At 45.3% G+C, this 26,569-nt stretch overlaps 1 protein-coding gene across 11 annotated transcripts; it reads left to right on the plus strand.

The window, feature by feature from the left end:
- The first annotated feature begins 21 nt into the window (after positions 1-21).
- STK36 (serine/threonine kinase 36) lies at positions 22-24,992 on the plus strand. Of its 11 annotated transcripts, none has more exons than XM_059703158.1 (27): positions 22-143; positions 643-815; positions 1,512-1,652; positions 1,762-1,839; positions 3,141-3,271; positions 3,511-3,760; positions 5,878-5,971; positions 6,246-6,442; positions 6,556-6,731; positions 7,147-7,252; positions 9,318-9,461; positions 12,661-12,840; positions 13,975-14,072; positions 14,750-14,855; positions 16,073-16,223; positions 16,412-16,539; positions 17,025-17,129; positions 17,666-17,764; positions 17,851-17,939; positions 18,199-18,262; positions 18,433-18,543; positions 20,311-20,385; positions 20,793-20,973; positions 21,198-21,345; positions 21,564-21,711; positions 22,246-22,992; positions 24,286-24,992. In XM_059703158.1, the coding sequence occupies exons 2-27, from the start codon at positions 732-734 to the stop codon at positions 24,427-24,429; spliced, it is 3,975 nt and encodes a 1,324-aa protein (XP_059559141.1). In that variant the 5' UTR covers positions 22-143; positions 643-731; the 3' UTR covers positions 24,430-24,992. The 11 variants fall into 11 exon arrangements, 10 of the variants coding, with proteins under 10 accessions (XP_059559141.1, XP_059559137.1, XP_059559139.1 ...); XM_059703154.1 differs by lacking the exon at positions 22-143 and adding an exon at positions 237-366; XM_059703156.1 differs by lacking the exon at positions 22-143 and adding an exon at positions 253-403.
- Positions 24,993-26,569: the final 1,577 nt, after the last annotated feature.

Here is a 26,569-nt window from a genome sequence, read left to right on the forward strand (position 1 = left end):
GCAGACTCTGGGTCTTTAGTGGGTCCTGATAGCCAAGAGGCGATTCGGAAGTGCCCTAAAAAGTGCCTAAGGACGGTCCACGGTCTTCCCCACACCTCTGAACGCCTTTGTCCTCCGGACTCTGGCTGGTTGTAGCAAACACGGTTGGTAACAATAGGAATCTTCTAGAAGACGGGCAGCGGGGGTCGGGAAGAATTTTAAGTCAGGCACAGTATGCAGGCAGCCTGAGGGGGCGGGGCTGAGGCCAGAGCCGGCGTCCCTCGGCCTGGGGAGCTGGAAGCTCCTGGCCTGAGGTGAAGCGGAGCTCAGGCGTGCGGAGCTCGCGCCGGGGGTGTGGGCGCGGGCGCGGCCGGGGTCGCTGAGGAGGTTGGCGGTGGCAAGAACTTGGGGGAGGCTGAAAGGGGTGGGGCTGGTGGAGGAGGCTGGTGGAGGGGGAAAGGAGACGGGATGGGTGGGCGCGAGGTTGGGTTGGGGACCCGAGGCGTCTGAAAAGGCGGGAGAACTACAAGAGGCGCTCTATTTGCTCTAAGATTTCATCTTTCCAGTCACTCCACTCTACCATGGGTTTGAGGCCTGGATTATTATGAAAAAGAGGAAAAAGCGAGGTGGCTAACACGAACCTTCCTTCCATGTGCCAACCAGGCTTCCCAGATGTGTGGAACTGCGTGGAGCGGGAGCTCTTCGCTACCATCTCTGCTTTCTCTCTTCTGAGGAACCCCGAAGCCCCTGCCATGGAAAAGTACCACGTGTTGGAGATGATTGGAGAAGGCTCTTTTGGGCGGGTGTACAAGGGTCGGAGGAAATACAGTGCTCAGGTGGTGAAAAAAGAGGGGTATCTCTTGGTTGGGATGCCACACCCCCAACTCCAGTGGAAAATGGGGCCAGAAGGGAAGCATTCATACCGACCTGTATTCCTAGGACACTGACTCCTTCGTGCCTAGGGAGTGTGAGCTCTGAAATTGGATACTTGGGTTCAAATCCTCACCCTGCCACTTTCTAGCCTTAGAACTGGACGAGTTAGTAACCGCTTTCGTCTCAGTTTCCTTATCTATGGAGGAACACAGTATAGTATCTGACTGATGGGTTTTGAGAATTAAATGTAATGTTACATTGGATGACTTAGTACAGTGCCTGGCACCACATAGACAACAAATAAAGAAGTATTATCGCTACTATTAATCCTGATCATCCTATGCAGGAAGAAATAAACCACCTGAACTCTATTCTTCTTCTCCATTTTTTCCCTCTAAATTCTTTAAATCTTGAGTTTTTTACTTTGACTAGAACACCTGTCCCAGAATCCACCAAAGGGTTCTGTCTGGCAGAGACACTTTCCTCCCAGGGCAAGGGGAAGGAAAGGCTGGGTGAGGGCACAGTACCATGGGGAGAGTGGAGTGGGAGGCTAGCAGCTACCATGACAATTGCTCAATCTAAAGTCTCACTTCTGGAGTTCTCAGGCTAAAGTTTCAGTGGTGTGCTTAGGCCTTGACTCTTCATCTTACCTCTGATAGGTGGTGGCCCTGAAGTTCATTCCAAAATTGGGACGCTCAGAGAAAGAGCTGAGGAATCTGCAACGAGAGATTGAAATCATGCGGGGCCTGCGGCATCCCAACATTGTGCACATGCTCGACAGTTTTGAGACTGATAAAGAGGTGTATTTTGGCTCGGGGTCGCCTCTCCCCAAGAAGAAGCATCCCAGGAACTTCCCAACCTTAATGCATAATTCTGAAGCCATCAGTGTCTTTTGCCTTTGCCTTTCAGGTAGTGGTAGTGACAGACTATGCTGAGGGAGAGCTCTTTCAGATCCTGGAAGATGATGGAAAACTTCCTGAAGACCAGGTATGTTTCCAGGCTCAAACTTCTCTCTACCCCTGACTCTCTTCAGGTTAAGGACTGGCAGGGAAAGCTGAGGGCACTGAGAGTCTGCATTTTGAAAATTCCTGAGAAAAATATAAGAATCAGTGTATATAGAGAACATGTGGTATGACAATGAAGTATATCAACCGTGAAGCCAAAAATCTTTGAATACAAAGGTTGGCTCTGCCACTTCCTAGCTGGATCCTCTTGGCTAAGTTATTTGAACCTCTTTGTGCTCAGTTTCCTCTTTCTGTTTAATTAATTGATGGATTGATTTTAGAAGGAAAGAGGAGGGTAGAGGGGGAGAGAGAGAGAGAAACATTGATCGGTTGCCTCCTGCACGCACCCTAACTGGGGATATAACTCCCAACATAGGTTTGTGCCTACAACCTTTCGGTGTATGGGACAGTGTTTCAACCAGCTGAGCCACACCAGCCAGGGCTGTTTCTTCTTTTTAAAATGGATATAATAATGTCTATCTCATAAAGCTACTGTGGGGATTAATGAGTTAATTCATGTAAAATGGTCAAAGAGTTCCTGAAACACAATATTCATTGTAGTTAGCTATTATTAGTGTTGGGTGCCATTAGGGAAGAAGGGCTAGTGGGGTGGAACCAGAGAGGGCAGGAAGGTATGAGGGTTATGGTTAAGGCAAGATTCACCACCAAGTCATAGTGGTTCATAGTGGGATTTGGTTAAACACATTTTCCAGCCACACTTAGTCTAGGGGTTTTCCTGTACTCCAGCAAGTAGGCCCTCCTCAGGACTTTCTGTTGCAGCATTGTATTTTCTTACGAGCACTCATCATCATTGGTAATTCATCATCTTATTCCTTTTGTCTGTCTTATTTCTTTGATTACTTCTTTTTAAAAAGGGATTTTGCCTTAATAACAACTAATGCATATCGAATGCTTATTAAATGCCAGGCACCATTCTGAGCATTACATTACTTTACATGCTTTAACTCATTTGATCCTCATAATAATCCTGTGAGGTAGAGGGTTTGATTATTGTCATCTTATTGATGAAAAATCTGAGAGGCATAAGATAATTTGTCTATGGCCGTGCAGCTAGTGAGACTCAATAAATTTTCTTTGAAAGAATGAATGAACAAGTCAATGAATGAATAGGGGAGCAAGAACTATAGAAGGTATTGTGTGAAGCTCAAAGAAAGGAAAGAGATGATCACATCAGTTGTAGTATCAGGGAGGAGTCTTTGGGCTCCTGGATCAGGCTCCTTCGTCTGACCTATCCTTTCTTCCTCCCACTTGGCTGATCCCTAGGTTCAAGCCATTGCTGCCCAGTTGGTGTCGGCCCTGTATTATCTGCATTCCCACCGTATCCTTCACCGAGACATGAAGCCTCAGAACATCCTTCTTGCCAAGGATGGTGGCATCAAGCTCTGTGACTTTGGGTGAGGAGCCTGACCTTCCGTCCCTACTTCCAGTTCTGCAGGGAGTCCTAGGCCATTTGCTTGGCGTACATGGGCCTCGTTTTAGAACCTGAGCTGCAGACTGGGACTCCTGCTGGGTCTTTTGGACGGTGCCCTCTCTGTTTGGGTTTGGGATATCTCACACAATGAGAGGGAGTAGTGACCAGGTCTAGTTTTATTGACTGTCTTCTCTCTTTACATTTCCATTCCATCACCTGCAGATTTGCCCGGGCTATGAGCACCAACACAATGGTGCTAACATCCATCAAAGGCACACCACTCTATATGTCCCCAGAACTGGTGGAAGAGCGACCATACGACCACACCGCAGACCTCTGGTCTGTGGGCTGCATACTTTATGAGCTGGCTGTAGGCACCCCTCCCTTCTATACCACAAGCATCTTTCAACTGGTCAACCTCATTCTCAAGGACCCTGTGCGCTGGCCCCCAACCATTAGTCCATGCTTCAAGGTAATGAATATAGAGAGGGAGATTACTTTTGCATTAGAAACCTATCTCCCCCTGCCTCTGTTCCCTTTTTCAAAATCCTTTTCCAGAGTTGGGAAGGACTTTGCAGTTACTGAATTAATACAGGAGCTGGGCCAACCTGTCTTGCTTTTGTACTGTAGGGACTTATTCTGGGAGGGTATGTCATACTTGGGAATAGCAGCCCTCCTTGGGCCAGGCTATCTTTCGTCACAATGGAAAGGTGATTTTTAAGAAACCAGAGATAGATACTGGTCCTTTTACATACCCTCTATTCCACTTATTTTCTATCAGATGATATCTAGCTTTGCAAACAGTTTTCAGTCCTCTTCTGAAAGAAGGAATCTTTAGCTATCCAAATGGCCAGAGCTAGTGGGGCTATCTTGGTGATTAGGGGAAAACGAGAAAGGTGGTGCCTGCTCCTTGCAGTTAAGTCTCAGTAGACTGGAGGAAGGAGGTATGGAGAGGGGGAGGAAAAAGAGTGGACCCTTTTTACTTCTTATCTAGCTAGGGCAGTGTTTGGCAAACTCATTAGTCAACAGAGCCAAATATCAACAGTACAACGATTGAAATTTCTTTTGAGAGCCAAATTTCTTAAACTGAAACTATATAGGTAGGTACATTGTTATTAACTTAATTAGGGTACTCCTAAGGCTTAGGAAGAGCCACACTCAAGGGGCCAAAGAGCCGCATGTGGCTCTCGAGCCTCAGTTTGCTAACCACTGAGCTAGGGTAAGATTTGGACTTTCAGTGGAATTTATTTTTTTATTTTTTATTTTTTTTAAATATATTTTATTGATTTTTTACAGAGAGGAAAGGAGAGAGATAGAGAGTTAGAAACATCGATGAGAGAGAAACATCGATCAGCTGCCTCCTGCACACTCCCTACTGGGGATGTGCCCGCAACCCAGGTACATGCCTTGACCGGAATCGAACCTGGGACCTTTCAGTCCGCAAGCCGACGCTCTATCCACTGAGCCAAACCGGTTTCGGCTTCAGTGGAATTTAAATGCAGCGTTTTCCCAGAGTGAAATCTCATATAAGTTTTCTTCATTTTATCTAAGATGAAAGGGGACAGGTTTTCCCATAAACTACTCAGTTTGGGAGGCCCAAGTAATTATCAAAAAGAATCTAGCCTGGCAAGTGTGGCTCAGTGCTTGAGCAGCGGCCCATGAACCAGGAGGTCACAGTTCAATTCCCAGTCAGGGCACATGCACAGGTAGCAGGCTCAATCCCCTGTGGGGGGCATATAGGAGGCAGCCAGTCCATGTTTCTCTCTCATTGATGTTTCTTTCTCTCTATCCCTCTCTCTTCCTCTCTCTAAAATAAAAAATATATATATATATAAAGAGAATCTAAACAAAGGAAACAAGTGGGTGATATACATGGGATATATTTATTCTCCCTTGGGGCAGATATGCAGTTATCTCCAGCCAGAGCCATGGCATACTAATTACCTTGTTTTAGAACAGTGGTCATAGTCTAGTACTTTATATTCCTGTTTCAGGCCCAATTGAGGATTTCCCTAAGGATACCTCATAATGTACCCTTTTTAGAGACAGTCTTCCTACCCCTCATCATCTGAAGTCTTGCTGAGAGATTTCTAGTTTTGAGTGCTCCCAAACACATCTTTACACAATGACTCGTGTGTGTGTGTGTGTGTGTGTGTGTGTGTGTGTATGTATGTGTGTGCTTTCAACCATAAATGCATCTGTTTCTGACAAATTGCAGTCAAAGGGAAGGCAAAGTGAGCAGTTTGGGACTCTGTTGTATGTTTGCTTTCTGAAGATAATCATGCAGGTGACAGCTCTGTCTTCTAGTTTTTTTCTCACTTTGTCACAAAGCTGGTGACTTTGAGATTTCTGTTTTTCTGGGGTTCTAGAATGCCCATGGACAGGGATTGGGGTACCCCAGGAGACGAGGTAGTGAGTTCTATGATTTCATCCAGGGAAATGAGGCCTAAGGATAGGGCTAAAGAGGGTGTGATCAAGAGCAGCTGGTCTGGTCTAAGATTAGACTCTGGAGTCTTGGTTTGCAGGCTCTGATTATTTAGAGGCAGCCTATATGGAAGTAAAGGCTGATGGGGGACTTTCTCTCCACAGAACTTCCTGCAGGGACTGCTCACCAAAGACCCCCGGCAGCGCCTGTCCTGGCCAGACCTTCTACATCACCCCTTTATTGCTGGCCATGTCACCAGTGAGTCATTAGGGTTCCCAGGGCTATTGTACTTCCCTAGTGTTCTCCCCAACTTACCCACCTTCCCCCAGCATCTGGATCCAAAATATATTCCTTACCCCACCACCTTGAACTTTCTTCCTAGCCTTTTGCCTAACCTTTGCCACCTCCCTTACAACCCTCTTCCATTTTTGTCACTTTATCAAATGGTCTGGAGACACTGAAATTGTCTCTGGCCAAGTGGACATGGCGGAGCTCTAGTATGATCATGTCTTCTCCTCTTCCCTCCCTGCAGTAATAACTGAACCAGCAGGTCCAGATTTGGGCACCCCATTAACCAGTCGTCTACCCCCAGAACTTCAGGTCCTCAAGGACCAACAGGCACATCAACTGGCCCCCAAGGGCAATCGATCTCGCATCTTGCGTCAAGCCCGTAAGCTCATGGCTGAGGAGGCCAAGCAGAAGGTGTGTGGGAATGTGGGACATATGCAGGTTAGTGACTGGGTTGCTGGAGAAGGAGAATTGCTTTCTAGGGTTGGGAAAGGGCCACAAATAGGATTTGTACTGGCCTATGGCACCCAGTGTCTCCTGCCCACTTCCCACAGAAACACCAGAATACAGGACCTACCCTGGAACAGGAAGACAGGACCATCAAGGTGGTTACTTGCACGACCCCTGTGTCCCCTCCTCAGGAACCAGGCCTCTTGGCTGGGATCATGGCCTCAGAAATGAAGAGCAGCTGGGCTGAGTGGGGTGCTGGAGAAGCCCCCGCTGCACCTCGGTGAGGAGGGTTGAGCCAGGATTTATAGGGACAGGGCCCTAGGAGTGTGAGTCCTGGGTTCTTGAATTCTAATTCCAGATACATTCCTAATTTGTCAGGAAACATAGGAACTTTCCTTTCTCTATGGCTCAGTTGTACATTAACTGTAAGGGCAAGAATTATCTCAGTACAAAAGGGAAGATTGAGTTGGGAGCAACAGGTGGAAACTGCCAAGGTATAAGGAAGTGGGAGGGCAGTCAAGGATGTGTGTGTAATTAGTGGTCAACTTATCCTGTCCTGGCCATATTGTAGAAGGTCGTCTCTATTCAATCCTACATGGCCTTCATTCCTATCCTGGGCTTAGAGGGAGGGGCAAGTTAAGAAACTCCAAGCCTCAAAGGTCTGTAGTTCATTCTACTTCTGCTTCCTCTGGCAGGGAAAACTGGATCACTGAGGATAGTGAGCGAGCATTCCCAGAGCTGAGGCCAGAGCAGTCACAGGCCGGCCAGCAGAGCACTGGTGCAGTAGACCTAGAAAATGAGGTGAGCCTGGGGGCTCTTCTTGGCCTTATCACTGCCATGGGATGTTGGGTCTGGGTGTTTGTTTTTCTAGAACAGTGATTCCCAATGCTCCAAGTATGAGCTCTTGTGTGTTAAAAACTGCTTTGTTATTATTAACTTAATAGGTTTTAGTTGCACAGTTATCTGAATGTGTAATTATAAAAAATTGGAATACATAGGTAAAAATGTAAGTCCCTCTTAAGCCTCATCTAGGTCCCAGAGGTATCTTCTGCTATCAGTTTCATCTGTCTCCTTCCAAACTTTCTGTACATTTATATATATACACATCTCTATATATAAAAGCCTAAGCGACCCCTTATGACCAGACAACCGCCCAGTCACTATGACGCACACTGACCACCAGGGGGAAGATGCTTAATGCAGGAGCTTCCCCCTAGTGGTCAGTGTGCTCTCACAGCCAACTTCCTGTGGTCCCTCTGCCCGCCCTCGCCCCCCCCCCCACCCCCCACTCCCTCGGCCCCTGGCCTGCTGATCCAGACTGTGCGAGACAGCCCCTATCAGTCCAATTGCGGGCCAGGCCAAGGGACCCCACCTGTGCATGAATTCATGCACCGAGCTTCTAGTATAGAAATATATAGTTTGGCTGTTTTTACATTACTGAGTAATTAGTGAATAATTAATAATATATATTGCTTTGCATCATGCCATATGATCTGTTTTAGAGATCATTCTACATCTGAACATGTAGTTCTACTCAATCTTTTGTGTTTTTTTTTTTTAGGGTTTTCGCTTTTTATTTTGAAATAATTTCAAACTTAAAATTCTGAGAATACCACAAAGAATTACTATATATTCTTATTTTTTTAATCCTCACCTGAGGATATGTTTTTATTGATTTTAGAGAGAGGGGAAGGGAAAGGGAGAGAGAGAGGAACATCAATGTGAGAGAGAAATATCAACTGGTTGCCTCCCATATGTGCCCTGACTGGGTATCAAATGCATAACCTTTTTGGTGTATGAGATGATGCTCCAAACACCTGAGCCACTGGCCAGGGCAAATTCCTATATGCTCTTTACCCAGATTCACTAATTGTTAAAATTTTGCCAATTTGCTTTATGATTCTTTCTTTCCATATATATGAATGTATCAACTTTCTGAATCATTTTAGGATAAGTTGCCCTGACTGGGAATTGAACCCGCAACCTTTTTGGTGTACAGGATGATGCTCCATCCACCATGCGTTGTTGGTAGGAAGACTACATAAGTGATGCATCCTCAGTACAACAGTTTTCTTTTTTTAAAATATATTTTTATAGATTTCAGAAAGGAAGGGAGAGATAGAAACATCAGTGATGAGAGGGAATCATTGATCAGCTGCCTTTTGCATGCCCCACACTGGGGATCGAGCCAGCAACCTGGGCATGTGCCTTGATTAGAAATCAAACCGTGACCTGGTTCATAGGTCAACGCTCAACTACTGAGCCATGTTGCCAAGCAACAGTTTTCTTAATAACTTCTTCTTTTTTTTTTTTTTTAATATATTTTATTGATTTTTTACAGAGAGGAAGGGAGAGAGATAGAGAGTTAGAAACATCGATGAGAGAGAAACATCGATCAGCTGCCTCCTGCACATCCCCCACTGGGGATATGCCCGCAACCCAGGTACATGCCCTCGACCGGAATCGAACCCGGGACCCCTCAGTCCGCAGGCCGACGCTCTATCCACTGAGCCAAACCGGTTTCGGCCTTAATAACTTCTTAATGTTTCCTAATATGGATGTGCCATTCTTTAGTATTCCCTTACTGACTGGCTGTGTGACATTTCCAATTTTTTTTTGTATTATAAGTTATGCGACCATGGACATCTTTCTAGGTATCTCTTTATGCACACATGTCAGTGTTCTTGAGACTTTCAAGACCCCTCACAAATGGTCAGCTATACCCTTTTAAACTGGTAGCTGGAAAAATACGTCTGTGCTAAAGGAGTTACTGACTTCTTGCAGTTACTTGTGATCCCCCAGATTGGGAGCCACTACCCTCAGCCTTACAACTCCTCCTGTCCTCTGTCTCTCCCCTATGCCTCAGGAGCCAGACAGTGATGATGAGTGGCAATACCTGCTAGAGACCACCGAGCCTGTGCCCATCCAGCTGAAGACCCCTCTCACCCTGCTGTGCAATCCAGACTTTTGCCAGCGCATCCAGAGTCAGCTACATGAGGCTGGAGGGCAGGTGATGGGCAGAAGGGTACTGTGGAGGGGATTGGGGACTGTTTTCACAGACGAGACATTAAAAAACATTGGCTGGCATAAGGAAGTTTGTCCCTTTCCAATTCTTTTTCAGTCCACCTGCTTAATTCAAGGAGATTTGCTAACCTGCTTTAGTAACACAAAAAGAGCAAGCCTCAGGTTTCTCTTTCTGAAGAGAAAAGCATCCATCTAGAGCAGGAATCAGCAAACTTTCTGATGGTAAAGACTTTAGGCATTGTAGGCCTTGAGGCAAAATGGAGGACATTGTGTAAGGACTTTTACAATGAGCAAAACCACATTTACAAAATTTTTACTGACAAAATGAAAAATATAGCTATAACAATTACGTGTACAATATTTTCTAATACAGGTATGCTAACAAGAAGAATGAGATTCTTTTTTAGGGAGTAACATTTTGCTTAATTGGTTTTCATAGTTAGCGTTCCTTCATACAAAGCCTTTCCTTGCGTCTCTGAAACACAGTGATCTTCCTTCCTGGGAACTCATCTTTTCTGCTTTCTCTTTAAAGCCTTTAAATGATTTTCAGTAAATGTATTAAGATGTGAAACCATCACTATAATCCAGTTTATTTTATTTATTTTTCCTCCCCTGAGATGATATGTTTATTAATTTTAGAGCGAGAGGGAGAGAAACATTAATGTGAGAGCAAAACATCGATCTGTTGCCTCCCTTATATACCCCGACATAGGATTGAACCCTCAACTTAGGTATGTACCTTAACAGGGAATTGAACCCACAGCTTTTTGGTGTATGGGATGATGCTCTAACCAACTGAACTACCTGGCCAGGGCTGTTTTTTTTTTTCCTACTATAATCTAGTATTAGAACATTTTCCTCTCCCCAATAAGATCCTCATACTCATTTACAGTTAATCATCATTCCTACCCTCAGTCTTAGGCAACCATTAATTTACTTTCTGTCTCATAGATTTGCCTTTTCTGGATAATTTATATAAATGGAATAATATGGTATATACAATGTTTATGTTTGGCTCTTTAGCATAATGTTTTTGAGGTTCATTCATGCTGTAGCATGTATCTATACTTCATTCCTTTTCATTGCTGATTAGTATTCCATTACATGGACATATATTATATTTTATCCACTCACCGGTTGATGGACATTGAAGTTGTTTTCACTTTTTGGCTTTTATAAATAATGCTGATATGAACAGTCACATGGAAATCTTTGTGGCCATATCATTTCTCTTGGGTGGATACGAATGAATGGAATTGCTGGATCACATGGTAAATTTATGTTTAACATTTTAAGAAACTGCTGAATTATTTTCCAAAGTGACTACACCATTTTGCATTCTCACAGCAATGAATGAGGGTCTCCATTTTCTCACATCCTTGCTAACATGTATTATTGTCTGTCTGTCTTTTGATTCTAGCCATTCTTGTATGAAATAGTATAGCATTGCTAATTTCTGATTTTAAGCATCTTTTCATGTGCTTATTAGCCATTTGTGAAATTTCAATTTTTTTGCTCATTTTTAAATTTGGTTGTTTGTCTTCTTAATTGAGTTGTAAGAGTTCTTTGTATATTCTGAATACAAGACCTTTTTCAGATATGTGATTTGCAAATATTTTCTCCCAGTCTATGCTTTGTCTTTTTATTCTTATGAGTGACTTAAAGCACAGGAGTTTTAAATTTGAGGAAGACCAATTACCATATTTTTCCTTTGTAGATTATGCTTTTGGTGTTGAATCTAAGAAATACTTTCCAAACTCAAAATCTTGAAGACTTTTCTTCTCTGTTTTTTCCAAAAGTTTTCTAGTTTTATCTCTGACCCATTTTGAGTTAAATTTTGTATGAGATGTGAGGTGTACATTGCGAGGGATCTAAGTTTATTTTTTGGATGTGGGTATACAATTGTCCCAGCACCATTTGTTGAAAAGACTCTTCTTTCTCCAGTGAATTGCCTTGGCACCTTGCATCTCTCTTTTGGCCCTTACATGTTGTGCTGGATAACTTTTTGGTAGGGAAGCAGGTTAAAAGCTCTGCCTCCAGAGTAAGACTTCCTAAGTTGGAATTCCACCTGAACTCTTGAGCTGTGTGATTATTGACTACTTCCTTAACCTACCTAGAAGCTTCAGTCTCCTTATCTATAACTGCATTTGTATTTACTTCATAGGGTTATTAGAAAGATTAAGTAAGCAAATAAGTGAAAAGACTTAGAGCAGTGAATAGCAGACTGTAAAGCACTTGATGTGTTATTCTTCTTTCAAGAAGAATCTTTAAAGAATAACCATTTAAAAATAGAATGCTGCCCTGACCAAATGTTGCTCAGTAGGTTGGAGCATTGTCCTGTGCACTGAAGGGTTGTAGGTTCAATTCCTGGTCTGGGCACCTACCTGGATTGCAAGTTTGATTTCTGGTCAGGGAGTGTATGGGAGGCAACTGATTGATGTTCCTTTCTCTCAATCAATAAAAACATATCCTTGCCCTGGTGGGTGTGGCTCAGTGGTTGAGCATCAACCTATGAACCAGGAGGTCAGGGTTTGATTACTGGTGGGGCACATGCCTGGATTGCTGGCTTGACCCCAAATAGGGGGCATGCAGGAAGCAGCTGAGCAATGATTCTCATCATTGATGTTCTCTCTCCTCCTTTCCTCTTTCTGAAATCAATGGAAACATTAAAAAAACACATATCTTTGGGTGATGATAATATATATATTATTGTCCTTAGCTTGCAGGCTTTATAAAAATAAGTTTATTTAGTCTGTGGGTTGTAGTTTGTCAACCCCTGGTCTAGAGTTGAATATGTTTTGTGACCATTGTTTTTAATTTTCAGAAGTGTATTTGAGTGTGTGTGTGTGTGTGTGTGTGTGTGTGTGTGTGTGTGTGTTTTGTCTTTAAAATGAAGGGCTGGAGAAGGGAGGGAACAAATGGGAATTGCATTGGGTCTGACACAGAGATTCTGAGGGACAGTCCCCTCCCCCTTGGTCACTGCTATTATAAGTTAGATGACCGAGTATCTATACTCCTCTTCCCTGGTACAGTTTCCCTATTTCTCTCTTTTCTGGGCTTTAGACTCACAGAGAAAGGAATGAGAACACCTGGTATGATTTGCCAACTCCTTAGGGACACTTGCTATATACAATTCTTCTTTTACCTCTGGTAATATTGATTACTTCTTCTCTCACATCATCCAGATCCTGAAAGACATGCTGGAGGGTGCGTCCTGTATCCTCCCTGCACTCCGGGTCCTGAGCTATCTTCTGACCAGCTGCAGTGACTCTGTTCCCTTGTATGTCTTCTGCCGTGAGGCAGGGCTCCCTGGGCTGCTGCTCAGGCTACTCAGACACAGCCAGGAGAGCCACAGTATTCAGCAGGTAAGCTCTATGCAGGGAGCCTCTAAAGCAGTGGTTCTCAACCTTCTAGCCCTTTAAATACAGTTCCTCATGTTGTGACCCAACCATAAAATTATTTTCGTTGCTACTTCATAACTGTAATGTTGCTACTGTTATGAATCATAATGTAAATATCTGATATGCAGGATGGTCTTAGGCGACCCCTGTGAAAGGGTCGTTCGACCACCAAAGGGGTTGCGACCCACAGGTTGAGAACCGCTGCTCTAAAGACTTCCAGGAGTTTCTTGTTAGATTTCTCTTCTTCAAACGGCCATCTCTATTTGGCCCAATTTTCCTTCTCTTTCAAGGTAGTAGAGCATGAATTGCAAACTCTAATGCCCTCAGAGACCAGGCAAATATTATCAGTCAGTAAAGTCGACTGTGTCAGACTATGCGAATAGTGGGGAATAGATAAACTGGAGATCTCATGTCCAGTCTAATGATACAGCCTATCCTCAGCTCCAGCCCAGTGTTTCCAGACCTTTTAGTTTTCCAAGAGAAGCTAGAAATCCATATTTTTATGCATAATTTCCCAATATTTAGAGCACTGTGCTTTAAGATGTTAAATTCTTGGCTTTCTTAACCCCATTTTACAGAGCAGGGTACTGAAATTCGGAGAGTAACTGACTCATTTACAGGCTCTAACTTGTAAATGGTCCTGGAGATGATAGTGGAAGAGCTAGGATTGAGACTCAATGTTTTTGGGGCAAACCTCTACTTCTCATGCTGTGTCCTGCCACAGCTAAGCTGAGAGAACAGAAAAAAGAGATGTTTAATGGGATCTGGGCTCAGGCAGCTGGAAAGCTGCACTCTGCTGATGATTATTAATCTTGAGTGTTTTAAAGAAATTGAAAAAAGAATTTGAGCTATTTTGAAAAACGTAACATTCTAAACTCCAAAATGCTGTTCAGGCCAAACAAGGCACATTTTCAGACTATTTACAGCCCATTAGCTGCCACTGGTTTCTTCTAGATCTCCTGTCTCTGTCCAAACACTCTCTTCCTCCGCCCCTTTTTGTCTGGTTAACCTGACTGGATATCTGATACCTTTCTTTACTGCTTTTTCTATTTGTCTCCATCCCCTACATTGCCCTTACTCTGTTTTCTTCCTTGGCAGCAATGTTGGTATGGGACCTTCTTACGGGACCTGATGGCCGTGATTCAGGCCTACTTTGCCTGCACCTTTAACCTGGAGAGGGGCCAGACAGGTGACAGGTGGGATAAGACACAGTTTTGTTCTGTTGGCCAGTTTGGTTTCAGTTTCTATCCCTATTTTTATTTCTCCTTTAGGAAAAGGCTAAGTAAGGAAGAAGCTGTGATTTGTGACAGGTTTAGGGATCAGCTGACTGCCCCCTCAAAGTCCAGCTAATTAATTCTCTTACAGACCCTGAGATACCTCCAACTTTGCCCCAAGACTTTTGGGTTTTAAGGGTCAGCAGTCACTATACACTGAATGAAAGGATCAAGATGTGAATAACCTAGAGCAGTGGTCGGCAAACTCATTAGTCAACAGAGCCAAATATCAACACAGTACAATGGTTGAAATTTCTTTTGAGAGCCAAATTTTTTAAACTTAAACTATATAGGTAGGTACATTGTTATTAACTTAATTAGGGTACTCCTAAGGCTTAGGAAGAGCCACACTCAAGGGGCCAAAGAGCCGCATGTGGCTCACGAGCCACAGTTTGCTGACCACGGATAGAGCAATGGCAAAGAGAAAGGCTTGGAGGTTGTATATGTGAGACTGTGTGTGTGCTGAGCAGGGTAGAGAAGGGAGCATTATGATGTGTTCCTTTACTGAGCTACTCCTACTTGCCCAGAACTGACCCATTCACCATGTCTAGGCTTTTAGTAGAAAGATGAGAAGAAACCATGGGCTCATTTTCCCCCAGCCTACAGGTATTTCAAGAAGCTGCCAATCTCTTTCTGGACCTGTTGGGGAAACTTCTGGCCCAACCAGATGACTCCAAGCAGACTTTACAGAGGGATAGCCTTATGGTAATCTGTTCCCACTTCCAGATTTCTGTCTCTTCTGTCTTTCTCAGTGTTTCTTCCATCCCCTTTCTTATGACTAGATAGGGTTAGATCAAGCAATACATCAAATATTTGTTGAATGCTGACTGTGTGCCATATACAGTTTGAGTAAAAGAAAGTTCCTGTCCTCAAGGGACCATGGGTAGTCTAGTGGGGGAGATATCAAGTTGTAAAGGACAATAGTGTGAAAAGTACACTAGAACTTTGTGTAAGACACACAAGCACCACTGAAGAAGATTAACGCTACTTGGCGGGTCATAGAAGAAATCCTGGAGGAGGAAAAAGCCTCTGCAGGGATTTGGAGAATACACAGAAGTTTGCCAGGTAGATGAGGCAGGAAAGTAGAGAGGATATTCCAGGCAGAAAGAGCAACATATATAAAGGCCCAGAGGCACTAAGCAGTGTGCCTATTTCAGGGAACCACAGATTGAAATATTTGTTCTTGAGGAGACTTGCACATCAGTTAGTATTCCCAACCTTATTTGTCTTATGGACTAGTAAACTATATGGATATGGGTTCTCTCCCCTGGACTTTGGAGTGAGGGACAGGGGAATGGAAGATTGAATGAGAAAATCTCAGAGAAGATAATTAGGAACATTTTCAAGGAAATAAACAATTGCCTGGTCGTGCAAACTGGTAATTGGGAACACATATTTGGGCTACTTTCCTGCCTCTAGCTAGCAGTCCATTCAATTTCTAGTAGTCTGAGAGTCTATTTTAACATTCCTCACCCTTTCAAGTCAGGAAGCTTTTAATATCTAATGTAAATTTTGGCCAGCAGTGACTCACTCTCAGCACTTCTCATATGTCATCGTGCAGTGAGTAGCATGGAGGGTTTGGAATAGATACCCCACCTCCTGAAATTCTGAGAGGGCTGGTTTGGGAGGGACCCAGAAATCCCCAGCAATTTTTATACTCATGGTCACATTGATACTTTGAGAAACATCATCTAGGGAGCAGCTGATCCGAGAAAAGAACAACTGACACCTAATATTCCTGTTCTTGAAATGTGAAGACAGTTATAATGCATCTTCTGTATGAAGAATACTTAAAATTAGATAGCTAGTCCCCCTGGGTTTTCCTCCTCCTCTCTCAGGTTCTCTGGGGAGTCTCGCTCCCTACTCTAAGCCTAGTCAATTTTCTGATGTCCTAATAGTAACCGAGCCTTTATCTCCCTTAGTGCTTCACTGTTCTGTGTGAAGCCATGGATGGGAATAGCTGTACCATCTCCAAAGCCTTTTACTCCAGTCTGCTGACTACACAGCGGGCCGTGTTGGACGGGCTCCTTCATGGCTTGACAGTCCCACAGCTCCCTTTCCACACACCTCCAGGTAACCAGTGTGGGAAGGGGAGGTTCTCTGGACATACTCATTGAATAGGTCCAACTCTGCTCTTTCTACTGCCATCACTGGACACAGTGCCTGGCATTTAGTGAGTGCCCAAGAAATAACTGAAAGAATGAAGCGGCAACTGAGAAAAACAACTAGACCTACCCTGCATTATTTGCCTTTCTCCATAGGAGCCCCTCAAGTGAGCCAGCCTCTGAGGGAACAGAGTGAGGATCTGCCTGGAGCCATTTCCTCTGCGCTGGCGGCCATATGCATTGTTCCTCTCGGGCTGCCTGGCTGCTGGGAAGCCAAGGAACAGGTTTGAGCTGCAGTTTTTTGTTCCTCTCCTATTGCCAGAGTGGGGAAGGCTGGTTCCAGCTTCTTAGAAAGGCAGAAAAAATAAGCCTTTATGCCTCCTCTTTATCTGTAGTTCCAGAAACACATGATCCTACCACTTGTAGAACATGATGTAGCTAAAATCCCAGAGGCCTTGATTAGAGAGCTCAGTGACAAACTGCCCATGTGGTAGGGTAGCTGACCTGAAGCTGCCAGTGATACTTCCGCAAGGGCTCAAGGTTCAGATTTTCTGCTCCCTTTTGGCTGGCAACACTACTCTGTACCTGGGGCTAACCAAGACCCTGCCTTTCGTTCTCCATTGGCCATGAAGGCTTGGAATGGAATGGGGTCTGAGGTTCCTGGTGAACCTAGGGAAGAGTGACTAGCAAGGGTTTGAGAGTCCTGATTAGTTGGATATAGGATTGGAATAATGAGAATAGGATTGAGTCTTCAGGAATGTCCCTATAGATCTCTCGGCATTTGGCAAATCAGCTAACTGAAGACAATAACCAACTGAGGCCATCTCTCATCTGTGGACTGCAGCATCCCATCCTGTGCCTACACCTTCTTAAGGTACTGCCTGCCTGTAACTCTGGGCACTTCAGGTCTCTTTTTAACCCCCAGGACTGAGGGAGAGACCCCTTGCAGGACCCCTTTTTGCTTTTAAGTCTTTTCAACTGAGAAGGTCCCACTGTTAGTCCTCACCAGAACTGAGAAGTATCCCTATCTACTATCTTACAGCAGTGGTTCTCAATCTTCTGGCCCTTTAAACACAGTTCCTCATGTTGTGACCCAACCATAAAATTATTTTCGTTGCTACTTCATAACTGTAATGTTGCTACTGTTATGAATCGTAATGTAAATATCTGATATGCAGGATGGTCTTAGGTGACCCCTGTGAAAGGGTCGTTTGACCGCCAAAGGGGTCGCGACCCATAGGTTGAGAACCGCTGTCTTACATCAAGAGGCAGAGTGGCCCAAGTTTCTCTCATTTCCTCAGGTGTGGGTGCCAGATCTGTTGAGAGGCTAGCCTGCTTTTAGCTGAGCCTTCTAGCCTAGGAGCCCAGGTGCTGCTCTGCTCACTGAGAGACTCCTCCACACTTCCTTAGGTTCTCTACTCCTGCTGCCATGTTAGTGAACGCCTGTGCCATCGTTTAGGGCAAGAGCCCCTGGCCTTGAAGTCATTGTTGATGTTGGTCCAGGGCAAGGTAGGCCAGCAACACAGGTGGGCATTTCATGATGGCCCCACCATCTCAACCAGAGGTTGCTCTGATACCTTAAGTTTCCTTTGTAGATCAAGGTAGTGGATTGGGAAGAGTCTACTGAAGTGACACTCTACCTCCTCTCCCTTCTGGTCCTTCGGCTCCAAGATCTGCCTTCTGGGTGAGTCATAAAGTAGGATCTGTCCACTGAAATTTTCTACCTACAGAACTCACGCTGGCATAGAACAGCCTATCCTTAGGAGAGATTGCTATAGAGAGTGAAGGTTTCTGTACAAAGAATAGACCTGGATTCCCACCAGCTTTGTGACTTGGAGTTGGACATGCAGCCTAGGTGGAGAGTGCCTTCCAAGAAAGAGGGAAGGCCAATCACCGACCTCCTTTCACACTGCTGCATCCCTTGCTATATCTCTTTATTCCAGAATGGAGAAGCTAGGCAGTGAGACTGCTACTCTCTTTACCCATTCACACGTCGTCTCTCTTGTGGTGAGTTTTCAACCTTTATCTTTTTCCCCTATCATCCAACCTTTTGGGGAGTAGGGGAGTCATTGTCCCCTTTGCAGCTGCTTATGTAGTATTCTTCTGGTCTAGGACAGAGACCTAAGTCCTCTCTGCGTGTGCTGAATACCATTTCTTCTCCTCCTTTAACTCTCCAGAATGCAGCGGCGTGTTTACTGGGACAGCTTGGACAGCAAGGGGTGACCTTTGACCTCCAGCCTGTGGAGTGGATCCCTGCAGCCACTCACGCCCTGTGTGCCCCTGCTGAGGTGAGGTCTGCTGGAAATGCATAGACACGTTTTCTCTGAATCCAACAAGGACTGGAATTAGGGAGAAAAGACGGAAATGCCAGCCAGTCTAGAGTAAACTAAAAAGTGATAAAGGAATCAAGGAATCTTTCCTCCCCTCTGCCTCCAGATAAGTGACCCCTCTGAGCCCAGACTGGTCAGGGCTTTAGACCTGCTGTTAACACTCTAGACCAGGGGTCCTCAAACTACGGCCCGCGGGCCACATGCAAATACAAATATTGTATTTGTTCCCGTTTTGTTTTTTTACTTCAAAATAAGGTATGTGCAGTGTGCATAGGAATTTGTTCATGGTTTTTTTTTAAAAACTATAGTCCGGCCCTCCAGTGGTCTGAGGGACAGTGAACTGGCCCCCTGTTTAAAAAGTTTGAGGACCCCTGCTCTAGACTTCTAAAGAGGGACTTCGACACTTGCCTCTACAGCAGTGGTTCTCAACCTTCCCTAATGCCGTGACCCTTTAATACAGTTCCTCATGTTGTGGTGACCCCCAACCATAAAATTATTTTCGTTGCTACTTCATAACTGTAATTTTGCTACTGTTATGAATCGCAAGTTAAATATCTGATATGCAGGATGTATTTTCATTGTTACAAATTGAACATAATTAAAGCATAGTGATTAATCACAAAAACAATACGTAATTATATATGTGTTTTTCCGATGGTCTTAGGCGACCCTTGTGAAAGGGTTGTTCGACCCCCAAAGGGGTCGCGACCCACAGGTTGAGTACTGCTGCTCTAAAGGATCTCTTCTAGGCTCTTTTCCAGTCCATTTTCTTCACTGCCACCAGAGTGAGCTTTCAATAAAGGAAAATTTAGTCATTTGTTTAACCAGTAATTACTTAACACATAAATAGGTATTGAGTACCAGACACTATTCTAGGTTCTGAGAATATGGCCGTAAATAAAAGAGACAAAAATCTGTTTTGCCCATGTGGAGCTTGTGTGATTCCTCAGTGGCTTCCCACTGCTTCCGGGATAAAGTCCAAATTCTTTAGCAGGCTACTGAGAGCCCATCTGTTACCTCTAGGCTCTGTAATCCTGCTAGACCAAAAGAGTTACCATTTCCAAAATTCACTTTGGTCTTCCGTGACTGCCTTTGTATGTGCTGTGACTTCCACTTGGAATGTTCTCCCTACCTCCACTTTCTTTTATCTGTCTTTTAAATGTTTAATCCCATCAGTTTCCTGCCTCCTGGAGGCAGAGTTAGGTACTCTTTTTTTTTTTTAAATATATATTTTTACTGATTTCAGAGAGGAAGGGAGAGAGACAGAAGCATCAATGATGAGAGAGAATCATTGATCGCTACCTCCTGCACGCCCCCCACTGGGGATCGAGTCCGCAACCCAGGCATGTGCCCTTGACCGGAATCAGACCTGGGACCCTTCAGTCCGCCGGCCGATGCTCCATCCATTGAGCCAAACCAGACAGGGCAGAGTTAGGTACTCTTAGCTGTGAACTTCCTCTTCCACCCTAGCCTCTTGTTTAGGAAGTATCTTCCTAAACTATAATTGTTTCCACATCTGCTTACCCTGCCAGACTGTGTGTCTTTAGGACACAGGTAGTCATTGACCAAATAGGCAGGAACCAAGACTCCTCTAAGTTCATAAGAGCTCTCCACAGAACACCAGGCTGAGGAAGAGCTCTTTCTGCCTGACCAGGAGTTGGTGCACAGGCTGTGAGGCCACCTCATGCCTCTCAGATCTGCATTCTTCCTGCCTCTCTCCTGCAGGTCCGGTTGACTCCACCTGATGGCTGTGGGTTCTACGACGGCCTACTCACCCTTCTGTTGCAGCTCCTCACCCAGGTACAGCTACAGCTTAGGGCAAATGGAAAGGAAGGAGAGAGAAACTGGGCGTTTTAGGGAGCAGCTGGACATTAGGAATGAAGCAATCCACAAACTACTATGCTTGTGATGGCTTTGGAAGGGGCCCACCTGCCTTCAGTATGGACCCTTTAAAGGGAACTACTCAAATGCATCCCTTAGGATTCAGTGGGGAGAAAAGAGTAATTTCCTGGTTTCCAGAAGATGTACACATGATTAAAATGTGGTAAGAAAGGGAACTAAGATAACAGGGAAATCCTAGCTGGGAAAACAAAAGGGATTGTTTCTGGGACTTCCTATCCTCGTAGGTCAAAGACTGGAGTGGAAAAAAAGGCATTTGACTCCTGATTTTGACCTCCCCACCCATCTATTTTCAATTTTGTCTCTAGGAGGGGAAAGCTAACCTGATAAGGGACATGGTTAGCTCAGAAATGTGGACCGTTCTGTGGCACCGCTTCTCCATGGCTCTGAGGCTCTCCAAGGAGGTATCTACACAGGAAGAGGAGCTAACGCTGTCCAGTCCACATAGCTCAAGCTCAGAGCCAGACTGGACACTGATCTCACCCCAAGGTAGCTTTTCATCTGCATGGCTTCCTGTATGGGACCAGTGTATTGATCCCTCTTCAAGAGGGGTAGCCTAGAACTAGAGTAGTCATGGAGATTGCTGCTGCTGCTGCTGCTGCTGCCTGGGATGGGAAGGGACTGAATAGATGGTAGCTCTGGGAGACATGGGGAAGCAGGAGTATCTGGGCTTCTTGTCTGCTCCACTGGTTCTTCATTCTTGGTATTTCCAGGTGTGGCAGCCATGCTGAGCCTGGCTGTGGCCACCTTTACCCAGGAGCCCCAGTTATGCCTGAGCCACCTGTCTCAGCATGGAAGTATCCTCATGTCCACCTTGAAGCATCTGCTTTCCCCCAGCTTCCTACAGCAGCTGGGCCAGGCGTGAGTTTGAGCTAGAGGAGGGAGACCCGAAGAGCCAGAATCTGCAGTGGGGGGTGAGGAGGGGAAGGCAGGAGAGAAATAGCTGACAGCTTGAGCTATGAGGCAAGAAATGGTATGCTGAGATTGGGGAAGGAGAGCTGGACTAGGAAATTTGAGAAGGGAGAGATAAAGGGTGAGTGAGCAAGGCCGAGTAAATCCTTCCACACTCACCTCCTTAGGCCTCATGGGTCTGAGTTTCTCCCCGTCGTGGTGCTCTCTGTCTGCCAGCTCCTCTGCTTCCCCTTTGCCCTGGATGTGGATGCTGACCTCCTTGGGGGTATCTTGGCTAACCTTACAGACTCAGCAGTCACGGCCCACCTGCTGCAGGTACTTTGGAGGCATGAAGGTGGGAGAGGAAGATGGCCAGCGACCTTGTACACTCTAGTTCACTTCCAACAGCTCCAGGGCTCTCCTTGGCCCCTGTAAGAGTGGAGCATCTGGTTTGATGTAAGAGTTGGAGTGGAGAAAGCATTCAGGCCTGAACAGAGGTGTGTGGTTAGAGCTGGGGCTGGTAACTGCATCAGTCCCTTATCTGAATTCCGTTGGAGCTTGGTGGGGAGAACATCCCAGTCTAGGTGCTGGAGACTCAGCTCCTGAGCCAGGAATTGCTGGCAGTTCTTGGCATTAAACAGTGGGTCCTTGACAAGCAGAGCAAGGACTGAACTAGGAGAGGACTTATTCTCTTGGAGTCCACATTGTGTCTCCCATGGAGCACCGTGGGTCATCGCTCTTAGCTCTCTGTAGTGTTTCTCACCATAGCTTGGCTTTTCTCCCAGATTTTGGGCTCCTAGCTATCAAGCTACAATGTACTCTCCCTCTCTCTGAACTACTTTTGCTGCTCCCCTCCCCACCTTCTCCTAGGTCTGCTGTCATCATCTCCTGTTGCCACAAGTGGAGCTGCCCATCAGTCTCCTCACACACCTGGCCCTCAGGGATCCCACCTCTCTCAACCAGTTTGTGAACACAGTGGCTGCCTCCCATGGAACCATCATCTCATTCCTCTCAGTTGCCCTTCTAGGTGACCAGCCGCTGCTGACCTCTGACCTTCTCTCTCTGTTGGCCCACACAGCCCGGGTTCTGCCTCCCAGTCACTTGTCCTTTATCCAAGAACTCCTTGCTGGCTCCGATGAATCCTATAGGCCCCTGCGTAGCCTCTTGGGTCACCCAGAGAATTGTGTGCGGGCCCGCATTTATGGGCTCCTGGGACATTTGCTCCAACACAGCATGGCCCTGCGTGGGGCACTGCAGAGCCAGGCTGGACTGCTCAGCCTTCTGCTTCTGGGGCTTGGAGACAAGGACCCTGCTGTGCGGCGCAGTGCCAGTTTTGCTGTGGGCAATGCAGCCTATCAAGCCGGTCCCCTGGGACCTGCCCTGGCAGCTGCGGTGCCCTGTATGACCCAGCTGCTTGGAGATCCTCAGGCTGGTATCCGGCGCCATGCTGTGTCAGCTCTGGGCAACTTGGGATCTGAGGGCTTGGGAGAAGAGCTGTTACAGTGTCAAGTACCCCAACGGCTGCTAGAGATGGCGTGTGGAGACCCCCAGCCACATGTGAAGGAGGCCGCCCTCATTGCCCTTCGGAGCCTCAGCCAGGAGCCCTGTATCCATCAGGTACACTCCAGGGGACTTAGGAACCACAACGATGGGGTTGTATTTCACAACAGTTTCTTGAGGTAGTCTTTAAGGAATTGGAACATCCAGAAATCCAACTCTGTCCCTCTTTGGGAGTAGGACACTCAGGGGCAGTGTCTTGGAAATGAGTTTTCCATCTACCATCTCTCACCACAGAGAAGGGAAGGGACCCGGAAGAGGGCTCCATTGGGCTGAGAAATGCCTGGCATCTCAGGACCACTGTTTATCTTTTCTAGAGGCTACCTGAGAGGGAGGTGAGGGAAGATTAGAAATGTGGAGGTACAGGGTGGTTTTAACACTTGCCATGTTAAAGGCACCATGCTAAGCATTTTACTTGTAATACCTGGTTTAAGCTGTTATATTCCTCCTTTTGCAGGCTATGAAACTGAGGCACAAAGAATTTAATAACTTGTCCAAGTTAAAAGCTAGTATATAGGGTTACACTTTTAAAGTCAAGAGTCTGAGTCCAGAACCTATACTCTTTTTTTAAAAAAATATATTTTATTGATTTTTTACAGAGAGGAAGGGAGAGAGATAGAGAGTTAGAAACATCGATGAGAGAGAAACATTGATCAGCTGCCTCCTGCACATCCCTCACTGGGGAAGTGCCCGCAACCCAGGTACATGCCCTTGACCGGAATCGAACCCGGGACCTTTCAGTCCGCAGGCCAACGCTCTATCCACTGAGCCAAACCGGTTTCGGCCAGAACCTATACTCCTAACCACTGCTTTATTCTGTCTTTTTGCTCAATTTTCAGTATATAAATCTCCCAATGAAGTCACACATCTACCTATGAAAGGCTAAATCTCCAAGTTATAATAGCTCAGTATAGTAGCATCGGGTGGTTCATGCAGAACAGAAATTTGACAGGATAGTGGTGATACATGTTATAGGATTTTCTGGCAATCCAAGTGGGGACATAATAAAAAGGATTCTTGATGGTAATGAGGTTAAAAACCACTGGTCCAGACCCACAGCTGGGAATCACTGGTTTACTGTCATTGCTGCATTCATTTCCTCTTCCTGGGGACAAGTGCTTGGATCCCTTAGTGCCTTGATTTCATGGTCTATAACCAAAGAGAATGGAAATAGACCTCTGATGAAGTGTCTGCTTCCAAGGTTTCTCTTTTATCACACAGTTTATTTTGAGTCCCCAAGAGCCCTTTTTTTTCTTTTTTCTTTTTTTTTTTTCCTTTTCTGGAGTAGGAATTGCTAGTCCGGATGAGAGTCCTCTGCATGTCCTGTTCTGTCATCTGCTCTTTCTCCCACAGGTGCTGGTGTCCCTGGGTGCCAGTGAGAAATTAGCCTTGCTCTCTCTGGGGAATCAGTTACTGCCGCACAGCAGTCCCAGGCCTGCCTCTGCCAAACACTGCATGAAACTCATTCATCTCCTGAGACCAGCCCACAGCACGTGATCCCAGATTCCTGGGGTCCAGCCTCCAAGCTTCGCTGTCCTACTATTGCCAACTCTTCCTTTTTCTACTATACAAGCCACCAACTCAACTGAAAGCTAAGGAGATTTAAAAAGAGAGATAAGCTGCCAACTCACCTGATTTGAGAATGAGAAACTAGAAGGGATTTATGTATAAAGCTGCCCTCCCCCCCCCAATTTAGGATGATTTTAGCCAGTAAACTTCATTGCTGTTGATGCCAGAGAAGGACCCTTCCTTCTCTATATCCAGGGGTCTTTTCTCCAATACTGTGCCTTGAACCCCAGGAACATGCTTCCCGGACCTCCTGCCTAAGAGATCTCTTCCTTTCTGGAGCTCCTATAATCCCCCCAGCAGGTTCTGGATTTAGGCGCACTGGCCCACGGATTGATGAAGACAGCCTGTCTCAGCTCCAGGCTCTGGGTATAAATGTCACCAGTTGTGGAGGGTAGCCCACATTCCCATCTGTGGGAGGGGATGGGGAGTGTATCCTTTTTTTTTTGTAATCTATTTGTAAACTCTTGTAATAAAAGGTGTGCCTCACCCTACTTTGAGCTGTCAGAGTAAGGGGTTGGGAGGTTCAGCTCTTCTTTAGCTTCTGTGTGGTGCTGGAAGCACTGGTGTCCTGTTCAGACACGATCCTGGGTTTGGGAGCTTATGTCTTTTCCTGCCTTCAGCATCCCAAATGACCTACATGTGGACACCTACTTAATTCCAAGCCCAGGCCAGTGAAGCTGAAATAGGAAACGATAGGATGAACCAGAGAGGTAAATTGGATGGCTTTGAAATCTCAGGCTCAGTGGCTAGTGTTACTATAGGGTGGCGTTTTAGGGATAGGGAAGCCTCGCTGCTTTGGTAGGGTAGCTGTATAGAGACTGTGCAGTGTGCCAGAAAGGGGTATTTGGCAGACTCACTAGTTAGAATCATAAACCAGCTGGAAACATTCTGGAAAGCTTAAACATCGACTCATTGGATAGCCTACAGCAAGCTTCCCAGGGCCCTCATTTCTCCATCCATAAAATGAGAGAGTACTTTTTGTCCTTCCTTAAATTCCGGTTGTTTTAGAAATGAAAGCTGTTCCCTTATTTTTACAAGGAATTTTATTTAGTTCTTATCTTCATTGCCCACTCATTGTCTATGTTTCTATTTTAGCAAATGTTTTGACATTTTCCCATAATTTCCTCCTAGTCAGCATATATTTCAACCAATTCAGCATATATTTCCTGAGTCCCGTATTCCAGAAACTTCTAATTACTGGAGATAAAGCAGTGCCTGTCTGAAACAGACTTACCATCCCGGTGGGGGAGACAGAACTTAATCCAAATGAGTGAATTATCCTGTATATAGTCTGTAGGAAAGTAATAAAACGGGAGAAAAATAAAGCAAGGAAAAAGGATGAGGAGTGCTGAGTTAGAAATGGTCAGGGTAGGCCTCACTGAGAAGGTGACATTTCAGCAAAGACTTGAAGGACATGAGGGAATGAGCAGTGCAGCTCTCTGAGGGGAAAGCAGAGAGGATGATCACCGCAAAGGCCCTGAGATAGAAGCAGGCTTGGCCTGTTTGTGGAGCCAGTTTAGATGGAAGAAGTGAAAAAGGGTGAAAATAGTGAGAAATGAGGACAGGAAGGTAACGGGGCCCAGATGTTCCCAGTGATGGCGAACCTTTTGAACTCGGCGTGTCAGCATTTTGAAAAACCCTAACTTAACTCTGGTGCCGTGTCACATACAGAAATTTTTTGATATTTGCAACCACAGTAAAACAAAGATTTACATTTTTGATATTTATTTTATATATTTAAATGCCATTTAAGAAAGAAAAATTAACCAAAAAAATGAGGTCGTGTGTCACCTCTGACACGCGTGTCATAGGTTCGCCGTCACTGTTCTAGGCCTTGTAGATCTTGTACTTTGAATAGAGTAGGGATCTATTGAAGAGTTTAAAACAGAGGAGGGCTGTGATCTACCTTATGTTCAAAAGGATTGCTCTTTATTCTGGTGTTGTAAATGGACTCTGAGGAGTCGGGAAGATGGGAAGTAGGGTAAGCAGTTAAGAGGCTATTGTAGTAATCCAGGTGAGAGAATGGTATTCTGGACTGGGGTGGTACCAATGGAATGGTGAAAAGGAG

The sequence above is a fragment of the Myotis daubentonii genome, chromosome 7, assembly GCF_963259705.1.
Source record: "Myotis daubentonii chromosome 7, mMyoDau2.1, whole genome shotgun sequence".
Taxonomy (NCBI): Eukaryota; Metazoa; Chordata; class Mammalia; order Chiroptera; family Vespertilionidae; genus Myotis; species Myotis daubentonii.

Coding starts and splice junctions, on each gene's coding strand:
- STK36 (XM_059703151.1), top strand. CDS start 630: ATGTGCCAACCAGGCTTCCCAGATGTGTGGAACTGCGTGGAGCGGGAG. Junction 816..1,511: donor GGAGGAAATACAGTGCTCAG/GTGGTGAAAAAA, acceptor TACCTCTGATAG/GTGGTGGCCCTGAAGTTCAT. Junction 5,972..6,245: donor TATTGCTGGCCATGTCACCA/GTGAGTCATTAG, acceptor CCCTCCCTGCAG/TAATAACTGAACCAGCAGGT.